Raw genomic sequence first — 18,392 nt, 5'->3', positions numbered from 1 at the left:
AAAAATGATTAGGGGGCTGGAGCACATGACTTGTGAAGAAAGGCTGAGGGATTTGGGCTTGTTTAGTCTGCAGAAGTGAAGAGTGAGGGGATTTGATAGCAGCCTTTAACTACCTGAAGGGAGGTTCCAAAGAGGATGGAGAGAGGCTGTTCTCAGTAGTGACGGATGGCAGAATGAGGAGCAATGGTCTCAAGTTACAGTGGGGGAGATGTGGGTTGGATATTAGGAAAAACTATTTCCCTAGGAGGGTGGTGAAGCACTGGAATGGGTTCCCTAGGGAGGTGGTGGAATCTCCATCCCTAGAGGTTCTTAAGTCCCGGATTGACAAAGCCCTGGCTGGGTTGATTTAGTTAGACTTGGTCCTGCTTTGGAAGGGGGTTGGACTTGATGACATCCCGAGGTTTCTTCTAGCCCTAGGATTCTATGACACTACTGGGCATTCTCACCTCGGCCCTGGTCCCTGCTCCGCAGCAGCCACACAGCCCAGCTGATGGGGCGGCATGGCAGGTGTCTGCTCCAGAAGGTGGGACTGTTCCAAGGGCGGCCTGCCCACCTGGCAGAGCTGAGCTGCTCCAGGACGGCTGGGTCACGTGGCAGAGCAGGGCCGCCTGACAGTGCTGAGCCCTGGGGCTGGCTCAGGATCCCCCTGGTGGGGTGGCCAGAGCTGAGCAAGGGCTGCCGCTACCCAGGCAGCTGGGGTGGGATGAGAAGATAAGCCCTCCGAGCCAGAGTGTGCTCCCTGCTGTTTTCAGCCCAGCCTCTCCTCAGCTTGGTCCCCCTTTTCTTTCCCTCCTCTTTTTTTTTCTTCCTCTTGGCCACAGTCCCGCTTCTTCTGCCCTTCTTGCTGTACCCCTTTTCCTCTCTCCAAAAATGAGTGAAAACCAGAACTATTTTGCAAAGTATGCCATCTGTTTCACAGTGTATGATTTTGATCTTCCCATCCACACAATGAGATGTATTGTGTACGTACAGATGCAATGTAAAGTAAGTTGACTGTTTAAAATTAATCACCACAATGAATATGTAAATATGCAAATAATTTCATTACCATAACAAATATGCAAATGTTTCTGTGGCAGTCCACCAAAAGTTGTTGAATGAGTTTTCCGGTTCGCAGTATAAAAAAGGCTGGGAACCATTGATCTATGAGCTGTGGAGAAAGGTCCTCCAAAATGCTGGGGTCAGGTCTTCTTTTCCCAGCTCTTTCTGGTTCCCAAATCAAAAGGAAGGGTGTAGATGGGCCTCATTTTGGAAAAGCCTCTTCTGACAAAACTGTTGGAAAAGGGTAAGCAAATGGTGCAGCGCAATTTGCGTACCTTTTGCTGAAAAAAGTGGCCGTCTAGATATAGCCTTAGTAGAATACACATCTGCACCACATCTCAAAGAACCATAGTACCAGTAAGTAACAATTTCTTCTGTCAGTTCTTCCCTACATGAAATCACAATCTTTTATTACTTCCATTGTGACCCTAATAGATAATTTGGACTTGAATCTGGGAGAGGCAAATGCGGATTCATTTTTACAAATGGACTCTGTTTATATGCTGATACTATATACATGGTAGTGAATACAAAAGGAACTGTGGCAGGGAAGGAAATGCAACAAGCTGAGTTGTGTTTATACCAAATGTCTTTCAGAGTGTTTCATGAGTTGTGATCCAGCACAAAAAGGCATAGCATTCATTGGGCAATCAGTGTGATTTGTGTGCCTACTTATGGCATACTTGAAAGTGGCCTTTTCTGAGATCCTATGACGCTAATGAGGTTGCTTTTCTTTTCAGTTGTGTTGATGCATTTTGTTTTTTGGTGTTGATCAGCTAACCCACCTCCTGAAATTATCTGGCTGCACAATGGAAAAGAAATCCAAGAGACAGAAGATTTTCACTTTGAAAAGAAGGGCAGTGAGTACAGCCTATACATCCAGGAGGTATTCCCTGAGGACACAGGCAAATATACCTGCGAAGCATGGAATAACTTAGGGGAAACTCAGACCCAAGCCACTTTGACTGTACAAGGTATGAAGCTTGAAGCCTCCGAACCTTACAAGATTAGGAAGAGGACAGCATTCCAGTGTGCTTGATGAGGATCTATTTAAAGTAGATAGTGTATGTAAGATATGTTGGGGTGGATAATATGAGCACTCAGATCTGTGTGTCTGGATTAAGGCAGATGTTGAGCAAAGCAACTTCTCCATTTTTATGGGATTTCACCTTACAGTTTAAAAACCTCATCCCCACACACTATTGCTAAGGACCAAGCAAGAATTCTGTTAAATACCACACCAGATCCTGATTGTCAATGCTTTCTTAGCTATAGACTTACTGTAAACCATTTAATGTTCTTTTTCTTTCTAATTAAAGCACAAGGCATTCGGGAAAATGGCCCAGGAGCCATGCATGCTGGCTTCTTTTATTCTTAGCATCATATGAATAATGTGTGAGCAATAGTTGGAATCTTCCATTTGAAAACAACCCCATAAATGAAGTCTGTGAAGGCAATTTCTGTATGACGTAATCCCATCCTTAATGTAGTTCAAGGTATAGGGTAGAGGGAGGAGCCTCTGCCCTAAACTAATTTCATAGGGCTTTAGATGATCTCAGCACCATCTCTTTTTAAAGAAAAATATACAGATGTAGTATGGTCATGTGACTTCAATATAGGAGAAGCAACCATGAATCTTCAAGCAATCCAGTTTTGGTTATTTCATTGGGCCCCGATAAGTCAAATCTTCATTCAGTTTTTCTCTCTGATTTTGGAGGCCCAAGTTGATGGGGTTGGGCCTATCATGCAGATGCACAGGGTATTGATAGCTCCCATTCACGTTAATTGGAGTTGTAGGTGCTCAGTACTTTTGAAAATTAAGCCCAGGATGGCATAATTTGGACACCCCAAATCAGAGAGGAGTTCCAAACATTGTGCTGAATTCCCCTGCCTCAGTTTCTCTGCAGGTTACCCCTTTCCTAGGAGCTAACTATAAATTAATATTTCTGAATGATTTGGAGACTATGGGGCTTAATCCTTGGATATGGTGACTGGCAAACCTGGGTTTGCAATTAAGATAGCTTTGCCTGCCTTTCTCTCTCTGCCTGATCCTGGATTCAGCCTCACGGCAGATCTATTACACTAGCTTATAGCATCCCCATGAATCACATTCAACTGACACCACCTCTACTCCTAGTATATCCCCATACACAATAGAAAAATCCTCAGCTCTCCATTGAGGGCTGCTTTGTACCATGGGTCTACATCTGACCAATAACAGGATCTATCACTGATTTAATATTGGTGTTAATAGGAGTTTCTTGCCAGGTGAAAGCCCAACTGTGTTGTCAGGTTACAAGATTATACACCCAAGTGTTCAGAATTTCCTTGTGAACCTGCAATTCCTTTGTATGTAGTGTAGCCAGTTAGATACTCACAGTTAAGTGTGGCCATTTCTCTTGTTTGTTTTTTCTGAATCTCATATTGCTCTTCCGTTTGTGTGCTGCAGAACCTCAGGACGGTATTCAACCCTGGTTCATTAGCAAACCACGATCAGTGATAGCAGCTCCTGGACAGAATGTCCTTATTTCCTGTGCCATTGCTGGAGACCCTTTCCCCAGAGTTCACTGGTTTAAAGACGGGCAGGAAATAATGCCGGGAGCAGGGTGTGAAATCCTGCAAAATGAGGACATCTTCACGCTGGTCATGAGGAATGTGCAGCCCTGTCAGGCTGGGCAGTATGAAATCCAGCTCAGGTATGTTCACATCGGAAAAAATCCACGGTAGCAATTTTTTGAGGTGCAGATTTATTGTTTCCAAGCCCTTGGAGCACTTTGATGTAGTTATTTTCAGTCTCCTCCCACTTCTGTTCCCCAAACTAGAACCAGGCATCCATCCATCCCTCTGTCTCCTGAACGAAACAAGACCCCTCCCATTTACCTCTTCCTTCGCTAAGACTTACCCCAACACAAGAGAGCAAAAACATCCCACCACCCTAAGATGACATATAGGCCCGGCCAAAAAGTTTGCGGGGCCCAAGGTGGCATGCAGACAGCAGCTGTGCCACGTGGCCAGGCAGCTCCCAGCCAGGGCAGCGAGCAAGTGGCTGGGCAGGCAGGTGCCTTGCTTGCCTTGGCCTAAGGCCAGGCCTGAAGACAGAACTTCATGCTGCCTGCTTCACAGCCTTACATTCACTTGTCCCATTGGCTTGCATGGTGCTGTCCTGGGCAACATGCCTGTTTCCAACTGCCAGCCATTCAGTGTAACCAGTCCTCCCCCTTCTGGGTCCTTATGGGCAGGTTTGGGTGGAGTATAACTCAGTGGTTACAGCAGGTGACAGAGTTCTGTTGCTGGTTTTTGTCACTGACTCCCTAGGTGACCTTGAGAAATCACTTAATCTTTTGGTGCAACTTCATACTAGGTTACGAAACAGGTGTTATAGGGGTTCATAAATGGTGGTAATGTGCTTGTGCTTAAAGTTTATTCCCTAATTCTTTTACTACCAGAGTTGTTGGGAATCACACAAGAATCAGTGCGCTCATTTTGTTTGTTCTATGCATCGTAAAGCAATATTGTAATTATTGCTGAGTAAATTTTGAAATTCCCAATTACACTCCTTTGGTTTGCAAATATCTGTTGTATTTAGAGAGCAGAGACAAAACCAGATGCTTTGGGTAACTAACTACTTGCCATAAATAAATATCTAAAAAAAATTCAGGTGGTATAAATCAGTATAGCTCCATGGAGCTTCATTAGCAGCTGAGAATCTGGCCCAACCTGAATAGTTTGTGAGCAGCACACATTGTCCTGCATACTCAGTTGTTTGCAGTGTGGAAATCCTTGTATTGCCAACCTAAGCACTATCTGGGACAGTGATAGCTGAGGCTATTTTCTTTCTCTTTAACTGCATGACTCTGGGTAGGTTGGATGCTTCTGTGTGAATGCCGCTGGAATTTAGGATAGCATGCAATGGGGTGCACCACTAGTCTGGCACCTCTTCCTGGTCATGCTGGGGCGTGGCTCTTGAGCTTGCTTGCCCTCATTCCACCTCTCTCAGGTCTGCATCTCCTCTCTCAGCCCAGGGACCACAGTGTCTCCTTTATGAGCTCTCACTAAGACAGTCAACAATCTCTCACCCCCTACCCCGCCTTCTGGGAGTATATCATAGTCTTTCCTTCAGCAGCCTTAGACACTCTTCCTAGTCATGGCCTCAGGTGCCACTCCTTTCAGTGACTGGTAGGGGAACTTGGGCTAAGGGGACCATCAGCCCAGGAGTTCTGTGCTTTACTCTTTCAGCCCTCACTGCTCCTTCTCTGGGCTGCTTCCTATCCCGACTGGTTCCCCTCTTCAACTCCAACCCCTCTTCCCTGGGAGTGACTGCTTTTCCCCAGCAACAGCCCCTGTGTGTTGCTATTGTCCTGCCTTTATAGGCCCTACCTATTCCTGCCCAGCTGAGTTAGTTTGCTACACCCTGACTCTTTCTCCAGGTGCAGCCTATGATTATAATGGGCCTACCTGGCCATCTTAACTCCCTTTCCAGTCCTGTATAGAGTGGATACCTGGTTACATAGCATAGCTGAGAAATCCCAACTCCAGGCATCAAGGGATAGAGCAGCCTGATAATATAGTGCACCAGAAGATGAATGAAATGTACTTTGACATTTCTTATGTTAATTTTATATAGCCTATTTCTCAAGCCTTTAAAGCACTTGCATCCTGGCCCCCTGAAGCTGATGGCAAAACTCCCATCGACTTCTATAGGAACACGTTAAGAATTAGAGTCTGATCACAAATGATTTTCAGAGGGTATGTCTACACTACAATGTTAGTTCGAACTAACGGACATTAGTTCGAACTAACATTCATAGGCGCTACACTAGCGCTCCGCTAGTTCGAATTCAAATCGAACTAGCGGAGCGCTGAGTTCGAACTAGGAAAACCTCATTTTACGAGGATTAAGCCTAGTTCGAACTAGCTAGTTCGAATTAAGGGGTGTGTAGCCCCTTAATTCGAACTAGTGGGAGGCTAGCCCTCCCCAGGTTTCCCTGGTGGCCACTCCGGCCAACACCAGCGAAACTTGTATGCCCCCCTCCCGGCCCCGGACCCCTTAAAGGGTCACGGGCTGGCTACGGTGCCCGTGCCAGGTGCAAGCCTGCCAGCACCCAGCCAGCAGACCCTGCACCTGGCACGGCACAGAGCCACCCACCCGATGTCCCCCAGCCCACCCCCTCTTCCCGGGACCAGGCTGGCGGCTCCCGGGAGCTTGCCCGGGACCGCAAGAGGCAGGCACCTTCCTGGGCTAGTGCGGACATCGTGGACCTCGTCCACGATCTCCGCACTAGGCACAGGAAAGTGGCCATCTAGGGCAGGAGAGCTGCCAGCCTGGCCATCCAGGAGCAGGTGTGCATGAAAATCAAGGGGGTCCACTGAGACCCCTGACCCTGAGCCCTGAGCTTACAATGGCCGTCCTGGGTCAGACCAAAGGTCCATCTAGCCCAGTAGCCTGTCTGCCGACAGCGGCCAACCCTGGGGACCCTGGAGGGGATGGACCGGAGACAGTGACCAAGCCATTTGTCTCGTGCCATCCCTCTCCAGCCTTCCACAATCCTTGGGCAGGGACACCACTCCTACCCCCTGGCTAATACCACTCATGGACCCAACCTCCATGACTTGATCTCACTTCCCTTTCAACTCTGTTCTAGTTGTAGCCTTCACAGCCTCCTGCAGCAAGGAGTTCCACAGGTTAACTATTTGCTTTGTGAAGAACAACAACTTTCTCATACTAGTTTGAAGCCTGCTACCCATTCCTTTCCTTTGGTGTCCTCTAGTCCTTCTTTATGGGAACTCAGGAAGAACTTTTCTGTATGCACCCTCTCCACCCAACCCCTGCTTTTAGAGACCTCTATCCTGTCCCCCCTCCATCTCCTCTTTTCTAAGCTGAGAAGTCCCAGTCTCTGTAGCCTCTCTTCATCTGGGACCTGTTCCCAACCCCTAATCATGTTAGTTGCCCTCCCCTCTCCCAGCCTTTCTCTTCCCCTCTCCCACCTCCTTTTCCCAGTCTCCCCCAGTTTTGTTCAATAAAGACAGATTCCATTTTTGACCACAATTGTCCTTTATTTTGTACATCAAGAAAAGGGGCTAGGGAAGGGTAAGTGGAAGGAGGTGAGGGGGGAATGGGGTACGAGCCCCCGATGGGGAGGACTGGGCTGGCTCTGCGGGCTTCTGGGGGTGGAAGCTGTCCTGCAGCCCCCCAATTGCCCCCTCTACCCAGATGGCAGCCTGCAGCAAGTTCAGCCGGGCTGATGGCCGAGTGGTGTGATGTACCCAGTGTGGGCAGTCCGGGCACTCCAAGCCAGGACTGGTTTTCAAGCGGGGCACCCCTGAGAACTGTCTGTCCGGGGTGGGGGTCGGGTCCCTTTAAGCGCAGCCCTCGGCTTGCCTGAGACAGCAGCTCCACGCTCTAAGTCCTCCTCTGATGCCCTGCCGGCACTGCTTCCGGCCATCCTTAAGCCCTGTTCAAGGTCCACTCAATGTGGACATGCTAGTTCGAATTAGCAAAACGCTAATTCGAACTAGTTTTTAGTTCTAGACGCGTTAGTTCGAATTAGCTTAGTTCGAATTAACTAATTCGAACTAAGTTAGTTCGAATTAGCGCTGTAGTGTAGATGTACCCTAAGATTCCTTCCTCTGGGGTTCTTAACCCTAGCAAATGTTCCTGATTTCTCCACTTTTCTGTTTGCATGGACCATTCACAAATTCATATTAGAAATCTTTGGGCCTTTACCTCCATTCTTCCTCTCCAGTGTGTCCAAGTTAATTCACACAAGTATACACCTTGGTCAGGGCATTGTGTTCTATCAGCAGTTATTATTTAGCTCCCTGTCATCTTCTCTTTTCCTCCCCTAATTGGTAACTGGACCGTTTGCATACTTTGTCCCTCGAGGATGGAATGCTGAATGTCAAGGGACAGTGGCTCAGCTGTACTGTTCCTTGTTTTAAATCTAAACAGAGCTCATTTCTTTGTTGTAGCTGTGTTTGTTTTCATTACCTCAGCAATGTTTTGCTGACATGCTATTGCAAGTGGCCATAGGAATGGTGTTCCACAAATTAGTATAAATAAAGGGATGGAGTCACCTGCTGCTGACCCGCAGTCATTGAAATGGAACTTAACGGCCTGTGTTGCTGTGTAACTACTCAGTTGAGAGACAAGGGAGCAGAAACTGGTTGCTGATACAACAGGGTAAATCAGATCCTGGACCAGGAAGTGAAGAAAACCTGGTTAGCCAGTTAAAGGTAAGCAATACTTTTTAATTAGAGGAAATGGAAACAGCTCCTCCCCACACCATCCTCTGCACTGTGGTCAGTAATGCCTACTTTGATGCCCCTTACTTTTCATCTGGCAAAAATCTCTGGACTTCTTTATGGTGCTCTCTTTCCTGATGCATGTTCCCTGATGTAAACAGGGAGATCGGGAGTAACTGGAGGAGCCTCCAAATCCTAAAGTCAAGCCATTGTCTCCATAACAATACAGTCCTGCATCAGAAAGCTGAAGAATCACCCTCTGACTTCTCCTGCAAATCCTCTGTCTGCTTTGATTATGTCACCCTACCCCCATAGTAGATGAGCCCTTTCCAGACCTTTCAATGGAAATAACAATTGCTCTTTCTTGCTCCTTAGCATCCTCTTGGAAAGTTTGATTAATTTAGATGAATTTATATAGAGTTTTAGAGAGTGTGAAAAAACCCCAAACATTAACTTCCCTTCTCCATGAGCTGGGAATACATTGATTTTTTTTTTTATTAAAAGTAATTATGCCTAGCAATTGGGATGCACCAGATTGCATGAAATGGCAGGTATTATTTAGAAAAAAAATGATGTGGTGAGACTTTGTTACTCATTTCTGTGCCAATCCTGAGCTCTATTATCGACACGCTGTATGTGGAAGAAAGCAGTGACTTCCTTGCCACATAGTCTCTTGTCCCCTTTTCCATTGCAAAGTTGCCAACCCTAATACAGGCAGTCCCCGAGTTACGCGGATCCGACTTACGGCGGATCTGCACTTACGAACGGGACTTTCTCACCCCGGAGCTCGCAGGCAGTGGGACCGCCCAGAGTGCAGCGGTCCCGCCACCTCAACCTCTGGGGCGAGAAAAGCTGCTTCGGGTGCCCCTGGTCTGCTGGCAGACCAGGGACACCGGGAGCAAAGCCGCTGCGGCTTTGCTCCCCGTGTCCCTGGTCTGCTGAGGGGGGGCAGCTAGTGCGGGCCCCCCCCCCAGCAGACCAGGCTTTTGTCGTGGACCCTGGGGTAGAGCAGCTGGGGTGCTGCCAGGTTGGTCCTGCAGGGACCTACCTGGCAGCCCAGCTGTTCTGTCCCAGGCTCAAGATTCAGCCGCTGTTGAAACTGATCAGTGGCTGATTCCAGGAAGCTGGGGGCAGAGCAATTCTGCCTCCAGCTTCCTGTAGTCAGTCCCTGGTCAGTTTCAGCAGCAGCGGCTGAATCTGGAGCCAGTTCCGACTTACATACAAATTCAATTTAAGAACAAACCTCTAGTCCCTATCTTGTACGTAACCCGGGGACTGCCTGTAAAGGTGTAAAATGCTTTTGGCCAGAACCCTAGCAGTGTAAATCTGTATTACTCCTTTGAAGCTGACAATTTGAGGCAATATGATTAGTAAGTCTCTTAGGGTTAAAACTTTGCTTGATCTGAATATTGTCTTCATGTAACTGCCTCTGCCAAACTATATTCTGAATCCTCATAATGAGCTTTCCTAAATCACCAGAGCTGCAGCTAGAAGTCAACTTTTCACCCTTTTTCAGTAAATTTTTAGAAAGCATAATTCAGCCTGCAGTCCTTGGTTCACATGCCATTCCAACGTGGCCCCATACTTCAGTTAGTTGTGTTTCTCCTCTGCTTCCCACTTTCTGGGGAGCTGCAGAAAGTATCAGACCTGAGGTACAGTGAAAATATTTAAATAGATCTTGCCAAGAAACTAGCATTTTAAGATACTTTGAACATGGAAACAGGGAAATCTGATCTCGCAATTAGGACAGAAGCTATTTTAAAAACCCCTTCAGGCTTCAAGCTGAAATTTTATTTGTTTTTTGTTTTTTTTAATTCTTTGACATTTTAAAGATAAGTTATGTCAGAGTGTTATGCAAAGCAATTCTGTGGAGTCCAACACTTCCAAACACGGCTTTTTATAGTGCAACCATTATGCTAAGTTGCAGTTAGGGACCTATACACAAGCCCAGCATTAGAAGGGTTTGGAGTAACTCGGTAATTGAAATATGCCTCTGTCATTTAGCATATAAGATCCTAACATTGGAGAGTTTTTATATATATGGGAATGTAAAAAAAAAATAAAATGTCACTCTCAGTCTGGCTTGGAATCAAACCAGCATCCTGTATGTGAAATGTTTAATAGCCTGTTACTAATCCTTTGAGACACTCCCTCCCTCCTAAATAATAATTATTATTTGCATTCATATCACTGTTTTAATCTGAAGCTCTCAAAGCACTTTGCAAAAGATGAATAAGTGATATTATCACCATTTTATAGAAAAGAAAGATAAAACACAAAGCTAAAATTAGCCCCACTGAAATTAATGGTAAAAATCACATACCCTGAGTTAGATCCTGGCTGCAGTGAAATGTATGTCTATTCTACAATGTTATTTTGAAAGATCTGATCTAAAATACATACAAAATGCATTTCGAAATAGTATTTTGCTATTTCGAAATAGCGCGTCTACACTGATTGGATGCTGAATCGCATTTAAGGGCAGGTGAAACCGGTTCCAGCAGGGCATCAGGTCAGGAGTTACTTTGTGTGGCTGCTGCCTGAGGCTATCTGAAGCTTGTGCTTAAAGGGACCCCCTGGACAGCTGGTTCTCAGCTTTCCCTGCTTGCTTGCTTACCTCGCTGAGGGACAGCAAAGCATTTTTGTCTCCGCCTGCTTTGGTTGCCCTGACTCGGGACACTACAGCACTTGGCACCATGGAGCTGGAACTGCCCCTGGGCACTCTGGTGCTCATTTTGGACGTGTTACTGCATGCCTGGCTGTGCTGCCTTGCAGCATCTACTGCAGCCCAACCCCCATGCCATCCTCCGGACCCTCCTGGGGGGATGGGGAGGAGCAGCTGCAGCTCCTAGATGCCAGTGTGCTCCGCTGCATCTGGCATCTGGACACCAGCAGCAACTGGTAGGACCACATCATCCTAGAGTGCTGGGGAGACCAACAGTGGAACCAGATCTTCAGCATGAAGGACACCTTCTTCGAGCTCTGTAAGTGGCTTGCCCCTGCTCTGCAGCGATGGGACATGCACATGAGGCCCGCCATTCCCCTCCACAAGCGTGTGGCCATCGCCCTATGGAAGTTCTCCACGCTGGATAGCTATCGATCCATGGCAAACCAGTTCGGCGTGGGGAGATCCACCATCGGAGCAGTGCTCATGCAGGTATGACAGTCTCCGGCCACTGCCTGGGTGGGGGAGGGTGAGTGGCAAGGAGGTGATGGGCTGCCCCAGAGAAAAGGGGGGAAGGTGGTGCAAGTCCCCTCGGTGGCCAGGATTGCAGGGGGCATTGCTCCTGGGAGTGGGGGTGCGGGGCAGTGGTGGGGAAGGAGCACTCTCAGCCACCCTGGCACCCCAGTGACTCAGTGGCATTGTGTGTCCCTCTGCAGGTGGTCAAGGCCATCAACAGAGTGCTGCTCCACAAAGTCATCAGCCTCATCGACGTGGACACAATGATCGAGGGGTTTGGCGCCCTGGGCTTCCCCAACTGCGGGGGGGGGGCAATTGATGGGACGCACATCCCCATCCATGCCCTGGACCACCCGGCCTCCCTCTACATCAGCTGGAAGGGATATTTCTCGGTCATCCTGCAGGCTGTCTCTGACCACCGGGGCCAGTTTGTAGACATCAACGTGGGATGGTCTGGCAAAGCACACGATGAACAGGTTTACTGTAACTCCTCTGTGTGCCAAAGGCTGCACGCTGAGACTTTCTCCCTCAACCGCCACATCAAGGTTGGGGATGTGGAAGTACCTGTGTGCCTAGTGAGGGATGCGGCCTACCCCCCACAGTCCTGGATGATGAAGTCCTAAATGGGACACCTCAACCCCTCCCAACAGGCCTTTAATGCCAAGCTCAGCAGGGCCCGCATCGTGGTGGAGGGGGCATTCGGATGGTTGAAGGCCTTTTTTAGATTTCTCCTCACCCACCTGGACCTGTCCAAGTGGAATATTCCCCACGTGGTGGCAGCGTGTTGTGTGCTGCATAATTTGTGAGAGAGGAAGGGGGAGGCTTCCCTGCCAGGCTAGATGGCAGAGGCCGACCACTTGGCTGGCCTGTACATGCAGCCCCGCATGGCTGCCAGACGAGAGGCCCATCGGGGGGCTGTCGGTATCCAGGAGAGCTTCCACCCGGAGGAGGACTAAAGTCTCCGTGGTGTGCCCCACTGGGGGCTTGTGCCTCATTTCACCTTCACATCTTTTCACTGACCCCTACTTAACTCCCCTTCCCATTAAATAAAGACACTTGTGTTGACAAAAGCAAACTCTGTTCATTGAACAAAACTGGACTGGGAGGGGAATGAGGCCTGGAGAGGGGAGGTGGCAGGGGGGAAGGGGTAAACCTGGGAGGTGAGAACTGGATGGGGGAGGAGAAGCTCAGTGTTGGGGGGGGTCTTGCTGGTCCACCAGTCTCCCAGCACTGCGGGTGAGGGGGCCTTGGCGTCCCTGGTGGGGAGCGGGTATGGAGGGTGGGGCGGGTAGAGGGGGGAGGAAGAAGCGGGGGGGGAGCAGGAGTGGGAGGAGGGACAGCAGCTCGGGCAGGGGCTGCAGCTGGAGCAGCAGGAGGCAGCAATCTCTGCACCAGATTCTGCAGGTGGTCGAAGATGGCATAGCCCTGGGCAAGCAGCTCCCGCCAGCTGTCCCGCCGCAGCTGCAGGTCTTCATGCACCCAGTGGTCGAGGGTGCAGCATCCCCAGGTGCTGCCGCTGGTGGTACTCCTCATTCTGGGTCAGCCTGCTAGCCCGGGTGAGGGAGGCTGTCCTGGGCAGGGTGGTGCGCCCTGCACTCGCAGGTGCTGCGGCAGTGGAGAAACAAGAGAAGTGGTCAGTTCTCCCTGGGCACACAATGGGTGAAGCCCAGCCCTCCTCTGCACCGCGAGGACGTTAGGTCTCCGCACCATCGGAGCCGATGCGCTTGCATACAGGCCATGTTCGGCATGTCCTGCTATACCCGGGAATGTGGGCTGGCCCAGGACTGCCCCTATGTCCCTGTGCTGTATCTAGGGGTGGGGGGGAGGGGAAATTGCCCTGCCTCTGTGAAGAGGGGGCTCATGGAGGGAGGGCATCATGCAGTGTCCCTCCCTGGGGTCAGGAGCATGTCATGTGCCTTCATACATACACGCGAGTGGGTAACAGGCCAGGGCACCCATGTGGCAGCCAGCCAGGGCCACGTGCCCAGGGTGGCACAGCACATGCACAGATTGCTGCGTGCTCCATGGTCAGCAAGGCCCCTGGTCTCCCTTTTCCCCCACTGCCCCGCCCTGCATAAGGGGACAGTGACGGCACTCACATGTCAAGGCCTCCCCAGCCTCGGATGACACAGGTGACAGGCTTGCTGGGACTGTTCGGGGATCCTGGGTGCAGGGCATGCTCCCTCCAGGCTCCTGCAGCTCCTGGCTATCGTCATCATCGTTCTCCTCCCACTCCTCCTCCTCTGTGTCATGGGCAGGGCCCTCTGCCCCAGGTTTGATGACCACCTGGGGGGAACGGACGGTCTGACCCCCCAGGATGCGGTCTAGGGCATCGTTATTGGGGCAGGGGTCTGGGTCAGCCCCTGGTTGGGAGCTGTCCCCTGAGGCCCTGGCATAGGCCTGCCACAGCTCTTTGATTTTCATGCGCACCTGCTCCTGGGTGCGCATGTGGCCTTTGGTGGCCAGGCTGTCAGCCATCCGCCTGTAGACAGCTGCGTTCTTGTGTCTAGTGTGGAAATCGTGGACATTGGAGGCCTCCTCCCAAACCTCAGTGCAGTCCACGATCTCCGCACTAGACCAGGAAGGCGCCTGCCTTTTGTGGCCCCTGGCAGGCTCCTGGGAGCTGCCAGCTCGCTTCTGGGGAGCGGTGGAGGGTTGTTGGCTCATGCTGCGCCAGGTGTACGGACTGCTGGCTCTGGGCTGGCAGGCTTGCAGCTGGCACAGGCACTGTGGCCAGAGTCTACCCCTTTAAGGTTTCTGGGGCAGGAGCAGGAGAGTCTACACAGCGCTTATTTCGATTTAGCTATTTCGAATTTGGTGGTGTTCCTCGTGGAATGAGGTTTACCAAATTCGAAATAAGTGCTCTGCTATATCAAATTAATTTTAAGCAATTTGATAAGGACACAGTGAAGCAGTGACAGGATCAAGGCACGAACCGAGTGGTCCCAAATCTGTGGCATATGCTAGAACCTATAGATAATAAAAAACAGATTTAGGAAACTGCCTTGTGATGTTTGTATCCACCAATCTATTTATGTTGCCCATATCATATAGTATCGAAATGCTTCCCAAGTGTTCAAAAATAGAAATTGGAATAGCAATCTCCTTTTTTTTTTCTTCCATTCCCAGAAGAACTTTTTTATAGAACTTTTTCTTACTTTGTTTATTTTGCATGTGTGAAGGAAAGCTAAGCTGAAGTAATGAATGGGTTCTGCATTCAGTAGTGAAAATGGTGAAGTCTATCGTCATTTATCTCATGTGGGAGTGACTTCCATGTTTCCTCTGGCACTGGTCTGAAAGGAAGGACCTGCACAATTTCAGACTGTTTCCATTCACCCTGAAAGCTTCTAGAAGGTGGGAAGGGAATATTATTTGGGTATCTGATGTTGCATTAAGATGATCATAGCAGTACTGTCCCTGGCCTTGGACAACAGCAGGGCTTCATCCATCAGTGGAAAAGTGCTGTCCCAGTACTATGCCTGGCTTGAGGAATTCAGGATACTGGCAGTATAGCTGATGGTATTGGTGACTGTTACTGTTCTCCTGTTTTCTTAATTTGCTTGCTTCCATGGCCACTAGGAAGTACTGGTTGAACCTCCCTAGTCCCACTCTCTCTCATCTGGCAACATCCATGGTCCGGCATAATTTGAATTAGCCGGATGTCCACTTATCATGGGTGTGGCTGAGTTTCCTACAGTCCCATAATTTTTGTTTACAGCTGCCAGTTAGTGTTCTGTGCTGTTCTTTAGCTCTAATTTACCCCAAAATATCTTCTGAGAGCCAGGAAGCAGTGGAAATGTTGGCAATGCTGCTAGACAATGTTAACCTCCTGTGATTCAGCAAATTCTCTGATTCAGCACCAGTCAGCTCCTGAGGGTGCCAGACTAGAGAGGTTCGGCCTGTACTGCAAGGTCTTTAGCATCAAGCAGTGGCTTCTTTAGGCCTGATTGGACCATGAGCAGCATGTGATTTCTCCTTTTGGGGAGGCTGGGAGTGCCTAGCTCTACCCCAAGACCTGCCTCTGCTCAGACTTTTCTCCCTCTGAACCCCATCCATGCTCCAGCCTCCGATACACCTGTCCCCTTCTCCTGAAGCCCCCTAGCTGCCTGGCCCTTTCCCTGAGGCTCTCCAGGCTGCTTTCTCACCTTTTCACCCCTTCCCCAGAAACCTCCCCACTTGTGTATGTCTCTTCGCCCCCTCCCCTCAAGGATTCTCCTTGCCAGCTGACCGTCTGCTCAACCGCTCACATGTGCCTCTTTGCTTCCTCTGCCAAGGCCCCCACATGGAAGGAGTGGAGTGACGGTGGGACCTTTGGAGGCGGGGGGGAAAGGATGAGCAGGAGTGGGGCGTGGGAGCAGAGTGTGGGCAAGGCCACGGCCCAGACATCCATTCAGCAGCGATGCGCTCCAACAGTGTGGGACGGTTGTTTGGGAAGAGTTAACCTATTATACCCATGTGCCCATGGATTGAACTATGTTTTAAGGGTGGGTGGTAGATCCTTCATCAAGTCAGACAGTCTCTGTTACCTAGGGCCACAGTTGTTCCCTCAGCCCTCACATCCAGGAGGGGCCAGAGGTCAGAGTCTCTGGCCATCCGAAGGGGGCAGTGGGGGTGGGGGAGGAAGCTCTGTGAAATAAGGTAATTCCTGTCTGTGGACAGTGCCATGTTCTGGGGTTGAATTATTTGTAAAAATCCCATTGTTTGATTATTAAAATTACATTCTCTTCTCTTTCTCATCTACTTAAATAAACAAGAGGCAAATTAGTACAAGAAAGCTGCATGATCGTGATGGTACCGTTATAATTTTAAAATTACTGGACCTTCTATACTGATTTTAACTATTGTAATGCAAAGAGGCTTAGACCGCTGATGTTGAATACTTGTTGTATATTCTAAAGGATGTTCATATAAACAGGGCCTTGTTCAGTTAAAATATTGGCCAGGCAAACTCTGTTTAATCTGATCTGCCAGAAACTATTTTAAAATATATCCAGATTTAAAATTTCAGTGCATAATGGGTCCAGAGGGGTTCCGTAGTTATCTGAGTAAAAGCCTTTTGAAAGAGCTTGGGGAAAAACCCTCTAAGTTCTTATGCGCCTGTTTCTGTAGAATCGTAGACTACTAGAACTGGAAGGAATCTTGAGAGGTCATCAAGTCCAGTCCCCTGCACTCTCAGCAGAGCCAAGCACCATCTGGAATTCTAGATCATCCCTTATAGATTTTTATCTAACCTGCTTTTAAATATCTCCAACGTTGGAGATTCCACAACCTCTCTAGGCAATTTATTCCTGTGCTTAACCACCCTGACAGTTGTGAAGTTTTTTCTTAATCTAAACCTCCCTTTCTGCAATTTAAGCCCATTGCTTCTTGCCCTATCATCAGAGGTTAAGGAGAACAATTTTTTTCCCTTCTCCTTGTAACATCCTTTTAGGTACTTGAAAACTGCTATCATGTCCCCTTTCAGTCTTCTCTTTTCTAAACTAAACAAGCCCAATTCTTTCAGTCTTCCCTCATAAGGTCATGTTTTCTGAAACTTTAATCATTTTTGTTGCTCTTCTCTGGACCTTCTCCAATTTCTCCACATCTTTCCTGAAATATGGTGACCAGAACTGGACGTGATACTCCAGTTGAGGCCTAAATAGCACAGAGTAGAATGGAAGAATGACTTCTCATGTCTTGCTTACAAAACTTCTCTTAATGCATCCCAGAATGATGTTTGCTTTTTTTGCAACAGTGTGTGTTTCTAGTGATAGAAAATACCCAGGAGTTTCCAGTCCAGTTGTGAGTTTGTGCCTAGACAGGAAAATACCAAAAATTCATGCACCAGTAAAATATCTCTGTGGTCTTTAATCACTGGAAAAAGATCAATTAATGTGTTGTGGATTAAAAAAAAATGATGAACACAAGGTGCAGTCAAGATGACTGTACTGTTGCCAGAGAACATGAACTTCGGCTCTTGGAGCCTTCTATGTTAAGTGGAGATGAGCCATTTGCAGCTAGGAGGATATTATGTCTGCTGGAAGCATAGTGGGGGAAGGGAAGCATTCTAATGACTTCTTTAATGGGAGCCATTTACAAAAGGCATCTGTGGCATTCCTCTGCAAAAGGAAAAATAAGGGCTCAGCACCATATATGGTGACACTTTTATGTTTTTTAATATAAACATGTACAGGCTGGAGCAATCCATGTGGACTGAGTGTGCTGACTGGTTGGGGAGGGGTAAGGGGGAATGAGAACTTGCTTTTACTCTCTTAGTGTTAGGAAAGTTAAAAGCTTGGAGCTGAAATACAAACAGTAGGGCAGATTTGGAAAGATTTTAAACATTGCAAAAGAGTCTCTTCCTCTGCCTAGATTTTGCGGTTGTTGTATTTGTTTTTCCTTAGCTTGTTTGTGTGGGGCTGTTTCATTCTTTATGGATGCTTTGATTTTTGTTTAAGAAGAGGGGTGGGAAGGTGGGGGAAGGAGTGTTTCTTCATCCCATAATGCAAGCAACAGCTGATTAGGTACAGCTTTTGGTGATACCAGTCATCTGAATCAACAGTAATCTCACCAGTTTAGCCATCCACAAGGACACTGGGCTCAGAAAAGGAGAGGGATGCATATTTAGTTCAGGCAGATTATGCTGTTGGAGGGGGAGAGGAATATCCTTCTTTTCCAATTTCTCTTAAACTTTTCAGGAACCAAGTCGGAGAATGCAGCTGCCAGGTGTCTCTGATGCTGAGAGAAAGTTCAGTTTCCAGAGGAGAAATGCACAGAGAGTGAGTACAGTTCCCAGGGACTTGCATGGGTGGGTTCTATTTTTGCTCTGCTAATTCTCTGCCCTTCCAGACCCAGGCTGGCTGCATTTCAGCCTAATCCCCAAATGTGACCCAATAAATTGTTTTCATCATACAGTTGAAGCATATTGTACCAAATCAGTGTACAGATA

General features: G+C 48.4%; 1 protein-coding gene across 4 annotated transcripts in view; it reads left to right on the top strand.

Annotated features, from left to right (window-relative positions):
- MYLK (myosin light chain kinase) overlaps positions 1-18,392 on the top strand; it is a 337,126-nt gene that overhangs the window by 212,592 nt on the left and 106,142 nt on the right. For 3 of the 4 annotated variants that reach the window (XM_006137678.4, XM_075933132.1, XM_006137677.4), the window contains 3 exons: positions 1,818-2,015; positions 3,491-3,737; positions 18,142-18,222. In XM_006137678.4, the coding sequence (XP_006137740.2) occupies positions 1,818-2,015; positions 3,491-3,737; positions 18,142-18,222 (526 nt within the window). Of the gene's footprint in view, positions 1-1,817; positions 2,016-3,490; positions 3,738-17,720; positions 17,759-18,141; positions 18,223-18,392 lie in introns of those variants that run through there. The other variant, XM_014580897.3, reaches the window with a different exon arrangement.

Source organism: Pelodiscus sinensis, chromosome 7 (assembly GCF_049634645.1).
Source record: "Pelodiscus sinensis isolate JC-2024 chromosome 7, ASM4963464v1, whole genome shotgun sequence".
In the NCBI taxonomy this organism is placed as follows: Eukaryota; Metazoa; Chordata; order Testudines; family Trionychidae; genus Pelodiscus; species Pelodiscus sinensis.
Note: the sequence above shows the minus strand (reverse complement) of the source record. Positions and strands in the feature narration are given on the sequence as shown.